The sequence below is a fragment of the Haliotis rufescens genome, unplaced genomic scaffold (assembly GCF_023055435.1).
Source record: "Haliotis rufescens isolate VD_foot unplaced genomic scaffold, xgHalRufe1.0.p SCAF_12, whole genome shotgun sequence".
Taxonomy (NCBI): Eukaryota; Metazoa; Mollusca; class Gastropoda; order Lepetellida; family Haliotidae; genus Haliotis; species Haliotis rufescens.
In genome coordinates, this window is record NW_025963802.1 from 36,307,380 (window position 1) to 36,329,946 (window position 22,567).

General features: G+C 38.1%; 2 protein-coding genes across 6 annotated transcripts in view; one reads left to right on the forward strand and one right to left on the reverse strand.

Moving 5' to 3' along the window:
• Positions 1-3,048, reverse strand: part of LOC124136587 (dihydropteridine reductase-like) — a 25,664-nt gene extending 22,616 nt beyond the window's left edge. For 2 of the 3 annotated variants that reach the window (XR_007220157.1, XR_007220156.1), the window contains exons 1-2: positions 2,950-3,044; positions 1,068-1,257 (exon numbers count right to left, since the gene is read on the reverse strand). Coding sequence is in view for 1 of the 3 variants with exons in the window: in XM_046502552.2 (XP_046358508.2) it covers positions 1,068-1,257; positions 2,950-3,039 (280 nt within the window). In the remaining 2 variants the exon portion in view is untranslated. Of the gene's footprint in view, positions 1-1,067; positions 1,258-2,949 lie in introns of all 3 variants that reach the window. The other variant, XM_046502552.2, reaches the window with a different exon arrangement.
• On the forward strand, positions 2,792-22,327 carry LOC124136586 (E3 ubiquitin-protein ligase KCMF1-like). Of its 3 annotated transcripts, none has more exons than XM_046502550.2 (9): positions 2,792-2,932; positions 9,212-9,379; positions 11,202-11,341; positions 12,197-12,298; positions 12,517-12,676; positions 13,283-13,382; positions 15,930-15,965; positions 17,001-17,141; positions 18,601-22,327. In XM_046502550.2, the coding sequence occupies exons 1-9, from the start codon at positions 2,917-2,919 to the stop codon at positions 19,217-19,219; spliced, it is 1,482 nt and encodes a 493-aa protein (XP_046358506.1). In that variant the 5' UTR covers positions 2,792-2,916; the 3' UTR covers positions 19,220-22,327. The 3 variants fall into 3 exon arrangements, with proteins under 3 accessions (XP_046358506.1, XP_046358505.1, XP_046358507.1); XM_046502549.2 differs by lacking the exon at positions 2,792-2,932 and adding an exon at positions 3,208-3,396; XM_046502551.2 differs by lacking the exons at positions 2,792-2,932; positions 15,930-15,965 and adding an exon at positions 3,208-3,396.
• The last annotated feature ends 240 nt before the right edge of the window (positions 22,328-22,567 follow it).

A 22,567-nucleotide genomic window follows, 5' to 3' on the forward strand; every position in this document is an offset into this window, starting at 1 on the left:
ACTTCCCTCTCAAAACTAATGTTATCCAATTCACGACGTCATCAAGTTGTGAGTGCATGTTTGAATCACTAGAAATGATGTCCTGATAGAACAATGTTTTATCGTGAAATAAACCACGCTTCGTTCTTCATTGTTCTTTGCGATTAAACGTGTAGCTATCTTATATAACGCCATAAAAAAAACGGATGTTTCCACTCCCCACAGCAATGTGTGACATGAAAATCATAAGGTCCTTGTCATTCACCTGATGTTAAAGGTTTAAACTGTTGGGGTCTGTAGATACAAATACGATAGAAGAAAAACTAAAGGACACCAGGACTCCCTCCGCTTCTTAAATTAATTTATGTTCAAAGATGTCCGAGCTAGTTGATGTAACATAATTTGGCACGGACTATTTCAGATGAGCAGAAACAATAGATTGAAATTAAAAACACATGCCATTTGAAGATCCGGGTTAGAATTGGTCTTAAACAATCAATGCTACAATAAGAGGTGACTAATGGGATAAGGTTGTCAGACTCAGTTGCATAGACTGATGCTCATGAAGTCAATCACTGGGTTGTCTGGTCCAGACTCTATCATTTACAGACCTCTGTCATATAGCTGGTATATTGCTTACATGAAAACACACGCACTAACATGATCTACGTTTACCCTAATGAAGGCCAGTGTTCACCAACAGCAATTCTACTCATAGTGATTGATGTCGAGTTGGTAAACCTTAAATTCAAAATTCCCAGTTTCACTGCCTTCGGTAACCTAAGCCCTGTAACCAGGGAAACTGTTAGGTCACAAGGGCAACTATCTTGACATTAGTGCTATTGAAATGGCATAAAACCCTCTACTGCGATACTAATAGTAGTAAAACCATGGTAACAGAATGCCAGTGTATGATGATTATCTCTACCTACCGTTTGCGATATTGACAGAATGACAAACCTCACATATTCCATTTCCCTTGTTTGTTGTGTAATGCCGCACTCAGCAATATTCCAGCTTCAAAATATTCAAGCCTGTTTAATCGATCATAAGTTATTAACAACCCTAATGAAGAAACATAAACATACCTTTAGAGGCTGCATTGCCACCAGCCCATCCCCCGGCAACACACAAGATGGCATCCACCTTATTCTCCCCCAGGACTCCATCGACGCTCTTTACAACTTCCTCTTCCTGTGCTGTCCAAGATTCAACTGGCTTCACAATGATGTTGGCATCTGCATCTTCATTTGGGTGAAGATCAATGGAACCTACCCACTGAAAGAAGAGACATCGTATTACAACTTCTGCAAAGAGTTTATCATACATCAATTGGTCAAATTTTACAATGGCAATATATCCCAATCACATTCAGTGTGTCAGTCAATGTGTGTAGCCAACATGTCAGTGGTGTTATAAACCAGATCATACATTCAATGTTGATCAAATTGAAAAAAAATATATTCAACTTATCTCCACATCCTACAATTGATGATAGGAAACTCATCATCTATCACTGCAGTAGTTAGTGGTAGAAACTAACACTTCAGTAGTCGACCCGGGAAGATCCGGGATAGAATAGGTCTTCAGTAACCCATGCTTGCCGTAAAAGGCGATTATATTCCAGTAATATGATGGCAGTCTGTAAATAATGGAGTCTGAACCAGGCAATCCAGACATTGACATCATGAGCATCGATCTACGCAATTGGGATATGATGATATGCAATGCGATAACTGTGATGACACATGTACACATTTAACTCAGATTTTCCGACGACTTCGCATCTAATGTAATGTCCTGATGTTCAGCTACAGGGAATGTGTTTCCTTCAACTCTCTTATGATATTAAGTTTTCATATACTGAGGTCTTTAATTCATATTTCACCCAATATTAAACTCAGTTTAATTTATCTACATGTCTTTGAGACATTCCCTCATCATCAGGCTCGCTATTAAGATGACCTTCTGTCATGCATGCAGCAAGCATGTTAGACACATATTATGTATTTTTCTGAGACTAAAATAGTCTGTTCTTACCCCCACTACAGTAGTACAGGATCATGTCAGTACTTACAAAATTACATGAGAACAATGAAGAAAATATTAATCAGACATAAAATATTACAAAACTCGCATTTATAGCTAGGTCACTGATTATTATTAACCAACTTTGCGTGATTGTGTGCTTAATAGAAAATAATTGTCCAAAAATGGGTGCCAAATTGATTTGTGAAAAGCTATATCATAAAAATGGCAAGACTTCAGCCTGTATCCCCCTCCAAGACATATACAAGTATGCATTGCCGCTCAATACTTTTAATCAAATATATTTTCGAGGGGGATACGGGTGAAAGCTGTACTGAACATTATCATAATTATGTTTCAAGGAAGAGATATAATAAATTAACTGAAACCATTTCATCAAACATTAGCACTTAGATCTTGCATTCAAATATCTAAGTTTCTGAGAAAAAAATATATTTACAAACATATGCTCACATAAACCACCCTAATGTTTGATTCATGTGTGCTAGAAATATCTGCTATTGATGTGATGCATATTTTCCAAAATCTAAATTCTATCTTCTGCATTATCTTTTCAAGCTGAATATTGACAATGAATCGATTTTGAAAATCGATAAATTTTCCGTAGCCTAGATTCGGGAATCAACGCCTTTTCGAAAACTAAGGGGTTGTTCTTTCACCCTTGAACGTCTCAGCGAGCATATGCATGACTCGTAGGCAAAACCAAAACCAGCATGCAACTGGAATCGAATGTCAACCAAGGTCACAAGCTCCTGTCTCAATGGCGCATGGCTTGTGACGGTGTCAAAAGAGTTATGATGGTGATTGATGCAAAGCTGTGACGTAGGTCACTTCCGTAGTTGTTCTACACGCTGATTTCGAGACTGAGAAGTAAACATTCTGACTGCAATGGAATCAGCATCACGTAAGAAATGCACATACATAGTTTTGAGCTTTGAAATGTTTCACAATCGCAGAACCGAGTGCACCTCTTCCACCATAAACCAACACGCGACCACCTTGCGCCGCCATCTTGATACAATGCCGACAGGTTTCCAAATCAAAATCGTTCTTATTTTTCACTATTATTATATTTTTGGGTCTAATAATAAGTATTTATGTCCCAGTTAGCAACTTGTTGCAAAAAGAAAGAAAAAATAAGAATCCCGTTCAGGCGAGTATTTGGCGTTATTTACCGTGACGTCATCATGGCCTCCGCTAGCTGAAAGTAGATTGGAATTCAGACATGAAAATCCTTTGAATTTGCGTAGATCGTTGAGTTTTCTTCATTTGTCCATTCGATATAGGTAGTTTATTTAGTATTGGTGATCTAGGATCGATTCTTCACCCTCCCACGTGTCTCTGTGGTTAGAATGTCCCGTCATGAAGGTGGGTATTTTTGATACAGACTTGTCCAAAATGGCTTCGTTCTATTTCTGCTCTATGTTGTGCGCATTTGGCATTGATTCAGTCATCAACGTTAATTCGTACTTTTTCACCTATTCAAATGATACTTTGTGTGTTTTGGTACTTTTTATGGAACTTTTGCTAAATTGCCTACGCATAGCTGTCCCGGAAGTTGAACCCATGTCTGGCACATGATTATTTTCGGAAGTAAAGAAATGCATTGGAAATCCCCATGAACAGAAGAATCTTTTTGTTCAGCGAATACATTGAATATGTTTAAATCACCATGAAGATCATAACATCGAAAGACGTTTGTAAGAAACGAGTTCACTCTTTTGATCCTGTAAATTGTAATGAATAATGTGTCGTATGGAGTATGCATGAATTTCCATATGATGCAACTGTATCACAGCAGTGCATGGTTTCCTGGTTACTTTGAAAGTATGGGATTTGGTTAATCTTGCATGTGCATGTTAATGAAATAATTCATTTATCACATTACTCATTTATGCATTGTAAGTGTCATGTTATGACTATGCAGTGATCTGGATATGCTGAGGATACCCATTTGCTTTTGTATTTATTACGCCCCCTTAGAATTGAACCTAAACATTATTAGGATCATAATATATTTCATTGATAGAAAATAACTTGGAAATACTGATATAACTTAGCTGTAAGTGTACTCGATAGAAAATTAATATATTAATGAATCAAGACAATCATGCCAATGCTAGAAACAAAATGTTGTGCAGGTTGCCCTTCAATAAACCTTTGACAACCAAAAACGTATATAATTACAAGCCCAAAAAGTAGGTTGTCATACAGATGAAATTCAGTAAGATCTGACATATATTTGGTCATGTGTTCTGTTACATAAGTCAATATTTTGTATCTGAACGGGTTCACCAGCAGTTTCAGATTGATGTGAATACCTGTACAGTATGTGTTCCATAACTGTTATAACTTATAATGAAGGATCAAATAATAATATTTCAGTAAAGAAAACTAAAAAAACAAGTCTTGTATGTGTTGTATATTATATTATGTCATTGCAAAACAAATGCTCATGACATTCCCTTCATGCAAATTCATTTGCTGTGTCTGTACTGATGAAATTCAAGAACAAGAAAATAACTTTGTTTGGATGGTTACTCATTGTAAACTATGATGTAAATGTCTGCCATTTCTACTTTGTCTTTCATCCGTATTCCTTTCAAAGTTAAGAAAAGTATTTTCACAGAATTTGAGTAAATAGATACATTATCACAATGTTTCATGCTCACAATTCATGGCATGGGATTAGGTTTATTCTCTGTTAACATCCATCCCCAAATATCACGTACCTGCTATTTTGGGAAAAAGAGTTAATTTGTGTCAACTTTTTAATATAATTATTTGTCTCAAAAGTGTTGCCATAACAACTTAATTTGACTGAAACCATATTACCATGGTCACCGTACTGTGTCTTAGTGTATGTCCTAAATCTTGGATTGTACTATTTGTAGGTTCAAGAATGACATAACTTAAACAAAAGGGTTTATAGTGAATCACTGGAGCATGAGTATTGATCCCAGTACATTTATGATTAGACTAACATCTTGTCTCTTAAAAGAAAATATTATACAGAAAATACAGCTGTTAAAATATGTAAATAAATTATACTATAAAGGAGCCCAGGTACTCTTCATTTTGAAACTGCGGTAATCTAGACTTGCTAACGATAATAGACTTGCATGGGCTGTTTTGAATATATCTGTTCCAGGGTCTGTATGACTCATAATTTATAATACAAGACATGGATTGCTCTTGACATGTTGATGTTTGTCAAATTTTCATAATTTATTTTGCATTTCCTATTTCATTTTCCTAGTAACAGTTGACCATGTTTGTTTTGTTATGCTTCAAAACAGGCTTATGGCATACAGCAATGTTATCCACTGGATCAGTGTTTGTAGGTATAATCAGTTGGAGCACATCTGCTGAAGCATGAAATCATGCCCTCAGGTCACAATAATGAGTGCATCATGATTTCACAAGTGACTGGTCATTGAAGTTCACTCATACACTGTTACAATAACTTACACTAGTGTTGTTATGTTCATAAACCTCTGGTCATGTAAAGTGAAAACATTGAACCACTGCATATTTATGACTATTGTTGAAAAGTTTAGAATGCATTGTAATTAATTGTGAAAACATTTGAAACATTGTAAGAGACTTGATCATGGTCAATGATGCTTGTATTTTGCTTCTAAATTATGAATCATTGAACATGTTGAATGGACATGAATTTTGCCTTTGTACGCCAACTGGACTCATGGACCCTTGAAGATCCGGGGTAGAATAGGTCTTCAGCAACCTATGCTTGCCGTAAAAGGCGACTATGTTTGTCGTAAGAGGCAACTTACGGGATCGGGTGGTCAGGATAGCTGACTTGGTTGATGCATGTATCGTATCCCGGAAAAGTTTTCATGAACGTACCCTCGTGCAAGAATGGCCACCGTGCATGAATTACAAAGTGGCCGACCCGTGAAGATTCCGGGGTAGAATAGGTCTTCAGCAACCCATACTTGCCGTAAAAGGCGACTATGCTTGTCGTAAAAGGCGACTAACGGGTTCTGGTGGTCAGGCTCGCTGACTTGGTTGATACATGTCATCGATCCAAATTGCATGGATCGATGCTCATGGTGTCAATCACTGGATTGTCTGGTCCAGACTCGATTATATTACAGACCGCCGTCATATAACTGGAATATTGCTGAGTGCGACGTTAAACAACAAACAAGCAAACAAAACAAAGTGGCCAAACACATATGCTACGATATGTTTGCTTTCATAAAACTTGAAAACTGTGACTTAATCATTCAAATGTAACTCTTAAACATCATGAAAGTCAGCAGTCTTATCAACTTCCAGTTACTCATAAACATTTTCTGGCTGCGTCACTTGGCAAACACGCCACCTTCTGTTTGAAATAAATGACGTAATTGTTGCTAATTGAACAAGAGGGTGAACCTTGAGCAATAGTCATTGTATAATGAACTGTCACTTCTAATTAACTGAAAAGTCCATATTGATAAGATTTCATTTGATACGGACAGAGACCCAGCCTCTGATATGGTACACACTTCAGATGGAAATAAGATGGCGAAATTGACGAAAGCACTAGAATGTAAATAATATAGATTTGGCCAACAAACTGAAATACAATTTACAACAGTCCAAATTCATGTCATCACTCTAAATATATTGAATTATGATTTAAACACAGTGTCGAAATTTGATAACTGCAGCAGATTGTTGTCTCCTGCATGCCAACGAAATGAACAGCTGATGGTGGGAAACATTCCTCCTCAACAACCTATAATTGTCCTTGCGAATAATTCCCCATCAAGTCGACAATATATTAGTGTATTTTCTCCTAAAGTAAACATGAACAGAAATGTAAGTCGAATGTAATTTTGTTTTCATACTTATGCTAATTTTTTTAAAGACATGTATTCGCTGTGGAATAATTAATGTTCGAAAATAGGATATCAAAGGATATATCTATATAATCTGGTAATACTACTTGCAACACTATTTTTGTCACTATTACCAAAAATTAAATACAGTTTCCCCACTGTGTGAAGATGAAATATCTCTGAAAATTAGCAAAATCTCATCACACGCCAAGAGATCTCATGGCTTTGGGACCGGAGGAGATTTTATTCTCATAGGTAAAAATTTCCAGGATAATCCCTGACAATATTTGTACACACACACACAAACATATATGTACATGATGGGATATGGCTGTATTCAGGATTTGTCCTTTATATTAAACAGAATGATTGTAATTGTGAAAGAAGTTATTGTGTGTTCAGCTTTTCTTACACCACCTTTTGAAGGGATTGGTGTTAAGCAGACTATGCTATTATTGTGAAGTTGAAAGATTATGTGGGCCTAATGAATATCTTTATACAGAAGACATTAATCAGTCATTTCATACATTGAGTCTAAATGCATTTTTTATAAAAATGTTGGCGTCTTGCCAGAAACTACTAACTCAATATAAATGCAAACTCGTTATCATCCTGTCTTGCAGTTAATGTTTTTCCAACTTAGTCTTTATTCATGTAATTATTTACAATAATTTCTAACATTAAAGTGTCAAATTATATGTTCATGTCAATTTACTATTAAAGAGCTTAAATACAATGCAAGAGCTATAGAAGAGAAAATAACTAATCTAGCATGTTTTGCACATCAAGGGAAATTGTAAACCTTTCGTGTTGTGACTGGTTAAAGACTTCTTTTGGATTATACATTTCTTAATGTCTTCTCCCTCCACTTCTTAATGTCTTCTCCCTGGATAGACCCGTGAAGATCCGGGGTAGAATAGGTCTTCAGCAACCCATGCTTGCCGTAAAAGGCGACTATGCTTGTCGTAAGAGGTGACTAATGGGATCGGGTGGTCATGCTCTCTGATTGGTTGATGGATGTCATCGTATTCCAATTGCGTGGATCGATGCTCATGATCTCAATCACAGGATTGTCTGGTCCAGATTCGATTATTATTACCGCCTTCATATAGCTGGAATATTTCTGAGTGCGGCGTTAAACAACAAACCAACCAACCCTGGATCAGAATAGGTGTCCATAACCCCATGCTTGTGAGGGCAAATTAGTGATTTTTTGGCTGGGTCTGAGTGACCTAGCTGATGGGCATGGATCATTACTTATGCTGTCAACCACAGATATACCTGTACCAGTCTTGATTATTTACAGGTCGGCGGGATGTTGCTGGAATATTGCAGACTGCTGCATAATAATTATGTTTGCTCCCTTTTGCCTTGTACCTTTCCTGGTGCACTCTGAGCTGCCTCAGTTGATGAGGATGATAACTTGAAAGGAGCAACTAGAATCAGTATATCATTGTTTGCTGTTGATGTGGTATAAGACTGCTGAAGAGCTAATGACCCATTTTACTAATATCTGTGAAGTATATCACTCTGCACTAAGAGTGAAACGATACATCGGTGCACCGGTGCATTGTAAGTTTTCATGCGACGATACGATACATGACACCATGGCCTCAATGTTGTGCGCCTCAACTCTTACCTTGGTCATCATGATAGCCAATATATAGAATTGCATGCAGTTACTGTATCGATACAAGACAATACACTTACTAAAATAAACGACCTACTACTCGTTTAATGACCCCAGTGTGTTTGCTTGTCAGTCAATTATCTAAAAATGTTTTGTAATTAACGTTTCAAGTTCATTACCAAAAATAGCTGCTACGAACAGGTGTCCAAAGCTAGCTGTTCCTTTTGAATCTGCTCTGAAATAGTAATAATCAAGAAGTTTGCATGCGATTTGAAGTAAATATGCATATCGCGATACATATCGTATCATCATGATCATGATCATGACCTTGCTGTATCGTTTCACCCTTCCTCTGCACCTAATTTGATTGGTTACATTGTTTGGAAATGAAGCTTGGTCAATTATACATTGTGACGTTTCCATTCCGTTACTATAGAGATCCTGGTTCCAATCACTTCCATAGCTTCGTTTGAGAAGTGATGTTGCCATCTAAATCTCTCGAATCCCTAACTTTGAATGTCTCGTTCATGAGTCATTTGATAGGACAGCATCATGTCGCTTGAACTGTACTCAGATGAAACTATGATGCAAATAGATCAAGGTAACTGAATTGAGGTGTGATAAACTTGATATTTGAGGATGTCCTTTCCTTTACTTCTGACAATGAGCTAATGCACTATTCAATTTGAATTATTTTCAGGTGTGAGTTGTGACTCTTGCTTAAAAGGAAATTTTCGGGGCAAGAGATACAAGTGTTTGATCTGCTATGACTATGACCTGTGTTCAACATGCTACGAGGCGGGGGCCACTACGACCAGACACACCACTGAACACCCAATGCAGTGCATCTTGACGCGGACAGACTTTGGTAAATATTTGCTGTCAAAATGTCCTGAAATTAACTTTATTTCTGCATCAGACTGATTCACTACTTTTAGTATGATATGTGCTTTGCTATTCTCACTAAAGAATGGCAAATTGTTCAGTTTTGTCATTTTGATATGTAGTGGTAAATACAATCCAAAGCAGTTTCTTAAGACACACATCTTTTTTGTGTGTGCAGATAACAGGGTTTGAAATTAGCTGCTGCGATTCTGCGATATTCTTGCATATTTATCATGGATATCACATCAACATTCATTCAGTGCGATTGAATTTCACATAGATTTCTACATCTAACTGTTACACTTTCATTTTCAATAGTTTCATTTGCATTGACACTCTCATTTTCTCCGACAGAAATCGTAAATGTTGTCTTGCTTGAATAAGATTATCTACCATACTGAAAAATGTCAATAAAAACTTACACAATAGTTTATTAATATGTCAAAAGCTGTGTATCGAAATAGCGAGTTGCATACTTGCAACACGATCTCTCTTGCGATCTCTCTGTATGCTTTACCGATTCCTATAAATATGCATGCTTTGCATCGCTTAATAATGACGGAGTGCACAACATTGTTTGATCCATCATTGGCAAAAAGAGTGTTCGTTTTTAAACATAATCACTTGGGTAGTGAAAAAGCGAGAAAAAAAATCATTGGTAAAGTTTCAGAACGCAGACAAATATCTATATGTAATCTGGTAACATTAATTACATATAATTTGTAATTTGAGTCAAATAATTGAAAATCAAATTTCCACTGTTTGAAGACGAAGTATCTATGATAATGAGCAAAATCTCACCACGCTCCAGGGGAAAATTTGTCTCTCAGTTAAAAATTTCCAGGATAATCCTTAACTGTTGTCTGTAAGTCCACGGCCAAGTGATCCAGACAGGACATTATAACATGAAGAGATCCTGTGGATGAGCAGTTCAACTCATTTCCTATCCAGCCTGCTATCACTTGAAGTCTTATCCTCTTGTGATTTTATGGTTTTTTATCACAAACAAGCCTACAGTGGAACATACAGTGGAAATTAATCATGATTCACCTGTCTCTTGTGCATGAGGTAACACAGAATAAATGCAGATCTGCATGGAAAGCTACAAAACTGCATGATACCTAGATGTCAGCTGGATGTCCATTGGGAATGACCAACCCGCAGATGTTATGTTGCTGATTGAGTGAGACAGTGTCATTATACCCTGGTGGCCTTGAGCCTTGCTTACTCGATCAACCACTTGTTTGTCAGCTTGAGATTTGATGACTTCACTGATCATGCTGATAGGTTTCATGATTGGTTTCTTCACACTCTCACTTGAAACTACATCCTGCCCCTTTGAGTTTGTTTGTTTCTTGTTTAACGCCACACTCAGCAATATTCCAGCTATATGATGCCAGTCTGTAATTAGTTGAGTCTGGACCAGACTGTCCAGTGATTGACATCATGAACATCGAACCACTCAAATGCGATACAATGACATGCATCTACCAAGTCAGCTCGCCTGTTACAGCAAACATGAGTTGCTGAAGACCTATTCTACTCTGCATCTTCACGGGTCTGCCACTTTGAGCTTTAGTTTGCACCTTATATTGCTGTGTTTCTTGGCAAGATAATTGAACATCTAGCTTAATATACCAAAGTGTTGGCCAGTAAAACAAAACAAGCTGTTTTTCTACTAATGTTTTATTATTGTACTTTCCATGTAGAATTGTAGATTATTATCAGTATGTTTTGAATATCTTGTGACATCTGTTTGGTATATTACCTTGGCTTGACAAGCTATCATGATGGGTTTGTTGCAGACCTATACTATGGAGGAGAGGCCCTCACCACTGAACAACCTCAGTCTTTCACATGCCCCTATTGTGGGAAAATGGGATTCCCGGAGGCCACACTACATGATCATGTCACTTCAGAACATGCTGATGCCTCAGTAGAAGTGGTAAGTTGGCCTGTCACTACTGGTTGCACCGTAGGGCTTGATTTAAGGAACTTCATTTAACCTGCACCAGTTGCAAGTTGATATGAAAAGCTAGTTGCACCTGACTAAGCCAGGTTGCACCTGGTCCCATAAATTTAATCATATGCATAAACTTGTCTAAATAAGAAAAATTACACATCTCAGATGACTCTGTCATGTGTCATCAAACTGACACAACGCAGGGATTAGTGATATAGTATGGTAAAAAGAACTTAGAGACATTGAGTGTGTTCAAAGGTTCATGTTGTGTGGGCAAGTATGGGTTAGACACAAATTTGCATTTTGGGGACATGCACTAAGTGCATGTGGACATAAATATAAGGTTGCATTTTTCAGTAATAGGTTGCACTGGTGCATGTTTTATATAGCTTTATCGAGCCCTGACTGTTGATCATATCTAGACTGTCATGAACAAAATATGACCATCGAGTATTCAGCAGTGTTTAACATTAACAGCTGATTAATGGGGCTTTGGTCCTATGATATCTGAATCTAAAATTAGAAACCAACTAAATATGTAACCTTTAAAATTAGGCTGGTAACAAGGACTGCTTGATTTTCATGCTTCTTTTGAAGGGGCTAGTAGAATTTCAAACATTTTAGGGGGTATTGCTATATGTTATCACCTTTTAGGCGAGTAGGCTGTCTTGGTTAATTTCTGTCACTGAAATACCTATTCATAATGACATATGAAATAATCAGTATTATGTGTATCAACTGGTTGAAATTCTAAGCAATTGTGGTGACAAGGACCCCTCGGCCTTCATGCTGAGTTTGACCAGTGCATGATGGGAATAATGTATTGTTGTTGTGCAGGTGTGCCCGGTGTGTGCGGCCCTCCCTGGAGGGGACCCTAACCATGTCACCGATGACTTCGCCTCCCATCTCACCCTGGAACACAGGACACCCAGAGATTTCATATCCTTTTAGCAAACAAAACGTGTAATGGTTACGAAGAACAATGCTCAATCAAGCAGGAAGTCTCATAAACTGAAGTCTTTAAGAAAAGAATCAGATTTTGTTTCTGCAACATTTCCTGAAGTTGTTAATCGAATGTATGTATATGTATACATATATATTACTATATAAAGGTTATTAAAAACATTTTAATGTTGAACTTCCTTAACTGTGGTTACGATGAACCTGCAGGCATGCGTCATGTGCGACGTATTCCTCACCCAGGTAGAGGAGTGAGTGGCTCGCGCACACGGCGAGCTAATATGCATTTTGCATCTACTGGTACGGCACTCACAGGGCTTTCACCAAGTGGCAGAGAAACTATGGATCCAATTGCAGGTAATAGCAACAATATGGAACAAAATACTTACCAATGAGTGAAAATGACTCAATGTTTTTACTTAAAGTTGACGCACTTCTCTTCATCATGTTCATGCTTTTTCTAGAAGTTTTCTTTATACTCTTGTATAGAACATGAACATGAAGTTGGACAGGTAGTGTTGTGGATCAGTCTTGGGTAGAAACATACCAGTGTCAGGGTTTTACCTTAATAAAAAAGTAGGGGTTCAGGAGACCCCAAATAATTAATTGTGAGGTTCCATTATTTATAGCCTGGAATGAATCAATGATCATGTGGACAGTGGTCATGATTGATGGATGAAATAACAGTCACCTGTAACGGCTCTTAATGAATATTATTGTGCGTCCCAAGGGATGCAGTATATATTTTTTGTGTCAATTATCTACATTTGTGCGTCGGGTAAAATCCTGCATGAGTTTTCATGCGACGATACGATATGTTTTATTCTGTATCAATACAAGACGTTGCACTTACTAAAATAAATTACTTACAGTCATAGCACTACGATAATCATAGCAATCATATCACTACGATAATCGTAACTCTAGCTTGATTGATCACTAACTGCCGGATTTGATTTACAGAGCTGCTGTCCCAGCTCTCCAGTGTTCGAAGTCGTGCAGCAGCTGCGCAGTCGGTGTCGTCCCAGTTGCAGCAGCTGGAGATGCAGTTACAATCAACTAGGTGAGAGTCTCTTCCCCCCCCATCACACAACACTGCAAACAAAGAAGCCAGCTAACAGTTTGTGAAGATGTTTATGTTTCACTTGGTAGAGCCGCAGTTTCCAAATCTGAAGTTTAGTTTTCAGGATTTGAACCAAATATTTAACTTCAGTATTAAAAGCTGTACGAGAGCTACGGATTTACAGACTATTTTATTTAAGAATCTAATTATTTTATTAGAAACAGGAGAAAAAATTGATAAAATAAATAAAATAAAAATAAAAATAATATTGTTTTTAAGAATGTTATGATTTTATTGGAAAGAGAAAGCCTTACAACATATTGGTATGTGTCGCCACTAACTTGATAACTTAAGATTAGTAGTTACAATTTCTGAACAAATTAGAAAACGGTCTGATATTATTTATTAGATATCTATTAATGGGATAACCATGATTGGAATGCCATGCAATGAACATATTTACTCCGTTTTGGATCAGTTTTGAAGTCATTAAAACCAGTCTTGTGATTTGTTTAAATCCATCAAGGCCTCAGAGTGTTTGAATGTAGATTTATGCTGAACTTTTGTTCAGAAGAGGCATTTTGTTTGGTTGTTGATTTCAAGTTAATAAGCGAGGGAAAGTCTGTGCCTTGTTAGTGACATTGTTAGAGAGATGGAACTGGTGATGTCACATTCGGAACAAAGCTTGTGGCAAATGGTTACATGGTAGTGATAATGGAATGGAAATACCCTGGGTGATTGGGGTGATGACTTATCTCTAGATACAAGTCCTTGGTCTAATGAACAGGATCATGCTCTTTCTTGGGAACTGTTCTCTGTAGTAAATTACAAGGCATGCTTTGATACAAAATATCACTTTGTTATACAGCCTAAATGTTCGCGCCCCAAAACAAATTATTTTGGTCTTCAATGCACATGATAAGAGGGTTCCTGTACCTATGCACACTGTCTTTTGGAATCATGAGTGTGATTAGCTCAACTGTCCCCATGAGCTGTAATGTCCTTGTATCAGTAAACTAGTCATGGACTTGGCATGTTTGAAACCTCTTGAGAAACTGAACAACACACATGGCAAATATTTCAATATCAAGCAGATTCCAAATTGAGTATGGGATTGAAGATGGATCCACACATCACTTGCTATTTGTGCATGTGCATCTGCATCTATGCAGCTTCAGTGTATTGAAATCCTCTGATTTTTCAATAAGGGTGTCATAAATCCAATGTATCTTACATTTCTCTCTGTTATGCTTGTTATCCCAGTTTGACCACTGTGCTTTTTCCACGTTGATCTAGTGATCACAGATTGATTCTGGAAAAAGAAGCTAAAAAGAAGTGTCACCTGAAATTTATTTCACCAAAAGTGATTTCCTAAAAACTTCGCTTTTTAATGGGATTTTTATAGACCTGCTCTGTGCTCAGAGGCCGATATTCAGCCCCATGTTTGCAGCAAATGTCATAAAAAAATTCCCATATTGGAATTAAAATTTCTCATTTCATGTTAATATATAAGTAATAACTAATTTTTATATAAGTAATATTATAACTAATTTTATGGTTTTGTAGAGGGAACTCATATTTCACTGATAACAGGAGGACCAATAAACAATGATAAACATGATAAGTAGGGAGAGGTTTTAATGCATAGTTTTATATTATTGTGTTGAATGCTATGTCAAAATACAATGGTTAAATTAGTCTGAATTGTAGAACATAAAAAAAATATTGTGAAAAAAATAACCCTTTTTCTTTCCTAATTTACATGCCAGGGGCACTTGAGATTGAATTCTAAGTAAATTCCTGTTTTAAATTTCAATCGTTGAATACAGGAAAAGAACAAAACATATGTTCGGCAAAATAAAATTGCTGGTGACCTTTGTTTGCACTGTTGTGTGTATCCATGACCCCAGTTATCTCCCCTACAGCTCCCCTCTCACACTGGGAAGGTCCATACTGACATTGTACCAAAGTTTGTTTGATGATAACATGGTCAATAACTGTACTTATATTCTTAGTCCAATGCACCCCAGCAGTTACAGCTTGAGGTGACTGAGGGTACCCATCCATCAACTGGTTACACTGGTGTTTGCAGGTCCATTTTGTTCATATCTTGGTGTGGTTGATTTTCATTTCTTATGCTGTTCCAGTTTGTTTTGTTGTAAGTATTTGCTGGTTAAAATAGCTTCATGAGAACTGTATGGAAAGGTAGAATGCAAACCATTTCATTTGTTTTGAATATTTTAGTCTGAAAGTAAATAGTTATTGTAATTGTATGTGCCACTACACTTATGACTTTTGTTTTCCCGAATTTCATCCCTGACCATCCTTTCCTTCTTTGCCACTTTTCTCATTACAATTTCCCTGTATTTTTTCACTTAGTTTTTTTTGTAAAAGTGCTTCGTTGTTTGTAATAGAAAGATAGTTCTATATTTACTTATTCCTACTTCTAGCCATCTGTTATCATTTGTTTCCAACTCCTGCTTGTAGGAACACACAAGACACAAGTTACTTTGGAATTTCTGTAATGTTCCAAATTGATTTTTTCAGAAACAGTCAACAGATATCCTCATGGTGTTACAACAGGTAAATAGTTCCATCACTGCTCCTCCTCTCCTCCTCAGTCGGTCATTAACATCTCTACACTTGTTTCCACAGGAGTCCTAGTGCCTGGAGCCGAGTCTACCAGACCATCTTTAACTGGTTTCTGGTGCATGAGTCACGGATTACAGTCAATCTGTTACACTAACTAGTATACAACAGAGTTGACAATTTGGTCACTGAAGTTTTTTTGATAACCCTTTAGCTACAAACATTTGCAGCCTTAGGTTTTTGAAGGGAGATAGTTATGTCCTTTCCTGTAAGCTAGTAGATGATGATCACTGACCAGTTCATCGGTTGACATCTACCGGACGACATAATGCAGGATTTGTTCAAAGTTAAGGGGTTGTTCATAGTGGGTTGATGTGATCTGCCGATCAGTTCATACTTGATTTCATCGAAATTAATGTAAACAAAATTGAGTGAAATCTTGTATAAAAGTAATATATAGGATTAAAAACGAAGTCTAGATACAAATGAACTCTTTTATAGCCAGATAATATAATAATAGGACTAACTGGTGTACTTCAGTACGGATTTGTTGACATGCTTCTGGTGTTGCATGCTCATGATCACGTCTTTGTGCTGTGAAATAAGATCAAAGCTCATTGTATGCATGTATTATGCACACACTGGTAGTCCAACGATAGTTACATACTGTATTCCAGTATTTTACTCATCAAGGAATACATTTATGTAGGGAGGCCCTTTCCCAGCTTGATTGCAGATAACTGTTTATTTGGTTACATACTTGTTTGAACACCCCCTCCCGCGCCTGCCTGCACTATATTTTCAAAAGACATTGCCTGAGAACCAATTTTAGATAAAGCATCAGACCTGAATGAATCCAGGACCCCCTTAATTTTGAACACTTGTTAGTGACTTGATTTTGACTCAACATACTACTTAGCACACATAATGGACAGTGAAAAACAATTAAAGAGGGTGTGACTCATTATCCAGAAACTCCCATTCTGCGTTTGTGTGCGTGAGACATCTAATGTTTGGTCCTTGTTTCAGACAACAACTGGAGAGGTTGCCCCGCCGACAGGCTGAGGCAGCTAAGGTGGCGCTGCCATCTAATGCACAGAACAGTAATGCTGACCAAGGAGGCAGCAGTGGAGGGAGCAGCCAGTCCAATTCTCTCTATCTTCTTGTCAAGTGAGTTCAATGTCAACTCACGGACTGCCCAAACCCTGTTTGGCATTAGATGACCAAAGGCCATTGGAGAAAATGAAGTGCGTGTGGTTCTTTTATTGGTGACTTTAGTGTTGAAAATTGGTTGAAATTTTAATATTGATCATTTGTTTAAGCAGTTGATGAACTATTAATGATTGATCACGATTGAGAATGAAAACATTAGTTTGACTGTGGTTTTGTGAACCCTAAGCCATACATCAGTGCTCCCTCTGTCTGCAGTGCCTTGTGAACAGCATACTGAGAGACATATGCATTGATGCTAATTATTTTGCCATTGAAAACAAATGTCCTTGGTAATGTACAACCAGTATTTAGCATCTTCCTCCATGTGACGCTGTTTGAGGGTTTCAAGTTTCAGATTGGTCTATAGTTTAGGCCACTAAGTTATTTTTAAAATGTCTTAAAAAGTAGAAGAAAATGGATTATGAAGAAAGATGTTGTGTCAGTATCATGGAAATGTTCTTAACCCTCTGGATGCCAAGTTAATTTTCTGACATATTTCTATATGTTCGGAAATGTGATTGTTGTGTGACAGTTACAGTCGCATGGCTCTGGGCCTACCTATAACTTTAAAATTACACAGGGTTGTAGAATATTATTTTTAGTAAATAACACTAATTGGTTATTTCGTAAAGTGTTGAAATTGGCGAAATTTTAATGGACATAATTTTCATAGGTCTTTTTCAGTCACTTAGCTATGCCAGATATCACAATGGATGATATCACAGAACAGAGAATTTCCAGCAGAATTCAGAGCTATGAAGTGTATTGTGTGCATGATGTATTTTGAGTTTTATTCAACTTGAAGGTGAGGATTGAAGAGCAAGGACACAAATGTACCTGTGGCATCCAGGGGTGTAAGTCATTTGCCTCATGCAAGATCACTGAGTTCATTGAAAATAGCGTTTTTAAAGTACAAGTAACTTGAGGTTATTTTGGGACCAAGGTGACACTATTATGTATTTTCTGTTCAAGGATTCCACTGACAGGAGGGAATATCAACAATCAGGAAAGAATATATAGGCTCTGATCATTTGTGTCATGCAGGGATTTATCTAGACCAGCTCAGAGGCCAATATTTGTCCCCGAGTGTAGCAAATGACAGTAAAATTCCCATTTTAATTGAAAATTCCACAGAATTTACAAAAGAAAATATACTAATGAAAATAATCAAAGTTGAACAATAAGATGATTTTGCCCCATTTCGCTTGCCAAGAGTATCTTAGATAAATCCCTGGTCATGTGTAGTAACATCATGTCCTGATACAACAGCTTAAGTTGCAAGAACCTTGACACTGGCATGTGTGAACCTGTTTTAACCAATGTGTGCTCATTAAACACAAGCGTGTTTAGCAGTAAATGTCTTTGCATGTATCATATAGTTGTCATGCATCAAACATGATATTCTTGCTTTCTACAGATGTAGTGACGAGCTGTCCGAGTCCGAGCAGAAAGCTGAGATGGAGCGCAGTGACCGTAGTATGTTTGTACAAGAGTTGTTGCTGTCGACACTTACAGACCAGATACAGGTCCAGGGGGACAGCGATGACCCCTCTGCGCTTCTAGAAGCTCTCAAATCTCCCTCATCTGAAGAAGTACAGGGCGAGTCCAAGGCATGTGATGATAAGAAGCCCTCTGGCCCCACACAGAGTAAACCTGTAATTCCCTGTGTGGCCCCTACAACTACAAAGCCAGCGGAAAGCCGGCAGACGAGTTCAGCAGCCCCTTCCTCAAGCCAAAGGTCAAGCGGAAGTGGCTCTGGAGCTGCAGCCAGCAGCCGGCAACACGTCGGGGGGACATCCAGCCAGGGGGGAGGTGGAGGGGGGACCCGGCAAGTGTATAATTCCTTGTCCAACCCTACCGCTGTATCTCCTAGTGTTTCCAGTAGTAGCTCCGCCAGTGGTAGTTCCATGCTACAGATACCTGCCCGGGCCTCGGGGCACCCGCGGGACCCCAGGATAAACCCTGCAGCAGCTAAACGAAATCTGCTCAAACACATGCCTCCCCCTCGAGCCTCGGACACAGAACCTCCTCATTAATAATTACCCCTCTTCTGGACTGTGACACTAATATATACAAAGAAACCAGATGGGAATAACAAGAGACCTATTCCAATGTTGGATGACTACTATATTATTTATTGCTTTGATACAAGCAGAGTTGCTTGCTATTGTGCACTTTGGACACATACAATAGAGCAGTGTAATCGTTTGTCGTGTTCAGAATTTGTGATGTGACCTGGTTCAGGCCGGGCTCATGATGATGCCTTTAGTACATTGAAGTACCGTATCAAGTTCATTACAAATTTGGGGTGTGCCAATTACTGTGAGTTGGCACCGTATTGCATATTTTCATCATTTTTTTTTTTCAAGACTAAAGACCTGTGATATGTAATATCTTGATCTTTGAATATCCTACCAAAATAAAGTTGGATTCTAAAGTAGATGTACTGTAGTGATTGTGACCTCCATTGTACAAACTTGTATCTCACAGAACCATCCAAAGGTTTGAAAATAACGCATTGTTATTGGAGTTAGTCTATGCGGTCTCGTCACCTCACCCGTGTAAACTTGGTAGCCTCACTGAAAAGGCCCTTACAGCATCCCTCTCTGTCAACAGGTCATTAGGTGCTGACGTCAGTCACATCATGGTTTATCATTGACTTCATACTGCACAATGCAAACGGACACACATTTGCTTGGGCGTGTTATGTTAACAGCAAGTTTCCAGAAAGCATAGTTACTATCCCTATGGTTGACAATATTATGAAAGGCCGGTAAATTGTGTTGAGTTATGATAGTGACTGATATGTTTGTACAGTCTGTAAGATAGAGAAGATTCATTAAGTTTTCTTGTTTGTTTCCCCATCTTCGTATAAGTACCACTGGTTAGCTCAGGGAGTGACCCCCTCTCAACACCGGTAATGTTGACACTGCTACCTACAGTTTCCAGTCTGCACCAATTGTAATCCATATGTATGCACAATCATCTTGTCACAGTGACCATTCCCTTTTCTCAGTTGAGTCTGATTGACATTGTGGAATGTCTTGATGCAGGACATCTTCCCATATAACCATCGTCAGCTAGCTTGTGTATGAGCTGTACAGTAAACTTGCCATTTCTTCAGTCATGCACTCCTGGATATTGCTTAGGGATAGTTGGTACATTATCCATTGACTACTTAGATTGACGTCCTGATGTTGGGTAATATTACTGTGGCGCTAAAACATATGGGGAAAAAACGATTTCGTTTGACATTACGTCTCTGGTTATACGGTTAGTCGTCTATTTGTGTCTTTCATGTAATCGAACAAATATATTGATCAATCTGAACCTGTTAACATTATATATTGAAGTATTACTAATGGCCAAAACTGCTTACATGTATGTGATATTTGTTCGATTATTTATCAAGCGTGCAGTACTGTGTGACGGTACTTCATATGCTTTCCACATTTGCTGTGTTTTGTTCACACAAGTAGAAGTGACCACTTATCCCTTTTTGATTTCATTCACTCCTCTATTTTGATAAAGGATATTTTCGTACATGGGAAGTTTTGTAATTATGGAGAACAAGAAACCCAATGACTTCAGTAGATCCTAGTGTTACTAACATTTGCCAATGTTAAACATCTGTTTGGCTCACCAAGGTACTGACGGGTTGATGGTCATGATGATTATTGTCTCTTTGTATTGATATGCTATACATGGCATTGTTGTGCAGGTCATATGAACAGTGACTGCATGTATCTGTTTTGTCATTGGTATCTTATAATCAAAGAGGTGCTTCTATTAAAGTTGTTTTTAAACTGGGATAACATACAAAAGAATGCTTTGAATTAAATTGCTTGTAACTACAGGGGCAGTTGGCTGAGATTGTGATAAACCACAAGGTTAATGTAGATTACAGAGCTAGTAGTATGATAGAATGATTGTTATCTGATGCTGTTGTATCAACAGGCTTGCTAGTTTCCGCTGTATAATTGAGGATGACTTTCGCCCCTGTAGAGAGTGACTGACAGTGATGCAGGTGTATGTACTGGCTGTGGTTGGGGTTGGGGTTGCACAGTATGTGTGTGTGCATGTTGGGCGTCAGGTTCCCTTTGCAACACATTTTTTAGGATATTTCTTGCACAAATCAGGAATAATGTTCAGTTAGTGCAGTAGCCCTCAAAACAGTTCTGATTGTGGAGTACCCCTCAAAGCTGAGGTGTTAGGGTGATCTGGACCCCTCAAAACAGGTGTTCAGATGATACGTTTGTACAGAGTCAGGAGTGGCGATGCCTTTCCCTGGTGACAGTTCCGGAGGCATCATGCCCAGACAACATGAAGGGACAGACACGTTATGATCTTAACAGATGTTAGGATGGTCTCCTGCCTCTAGCAACAGTGATGATTAGGTAATGTTACGAGAAGCAGGTGCAAATTATATCCTCCTCTCTGCACAAGTGATGGGCAGGGGTTGTAGCTGTCTCAGCCATGGTCACAGATGTGAAGCCTAAGCAACAGCAATGTTGATGTGATGCTCTTTCTCTGTCACCAGTGATGTTCTGGTGGCTCTTTGCTATAAGCAACAGTGAGATGTAGATACTAGTTTCCTAGCGATTGTGATGTTCAGGTGATGTGTCCTGAACTACGAGAGGCAGATTCCATTCCTGTGTAGGTGATCTTTGTCCTTGTAGAGTTCATGGGTTTAATGTGATGCTGTAAGGTCTTGTTCAGAGCTAGGCTGTTTGATGTGCCATGCTTCTAGCTGTCAGGGTGAAAGGGCTGGCCTCCAGTGGATTTCAATTAATTAAGACAAGGATTGAAAGTGCTTTATTTCACAAATTATTTACTGTACAATATTCTGAAGTCTGTGAGAGGATGTGCTAGTGCACAGTGTAATTTCTACTGTTAAGTATTTATACTTATTATTTTTGTTGTAAATTTCCAGTGATATTTGTACATAGTGGAAGGCCAGCAGTGGGGCCTTCATGGAGTCGAGGGGAGGCAGTAACAGACAAGTCCTGGCTTACTTGGCTCTTTGTAAATGTAACTGCAGACTTCAACATTATTGTTTGTACAAAGGTCTGTTCTAAACAGAATGAAAGGCTGCGTGTTTGTACCTATGTTCAGGATGGAATAAAATCATAAAGAGATATAAATCTGCTGCTTATGTTGTCTCTGAATGCATGGTTCTAGTATGCTGGGAGAGTGGGTAGCTTGCCACACCCCCAGTATTCTTCCTCAGTGTATTAATTTACAATAGGAAAGAGAGAAGACTTTGGGAAATTTACAAAGATTTCAGTTTACACTTGTTTTTGGGTAAAAAGTGATTGGAAATGATTTTGGGCAGACTGTTCCTACAGACTACCATATTTCTTTTGATATCACTTGAAATAAAG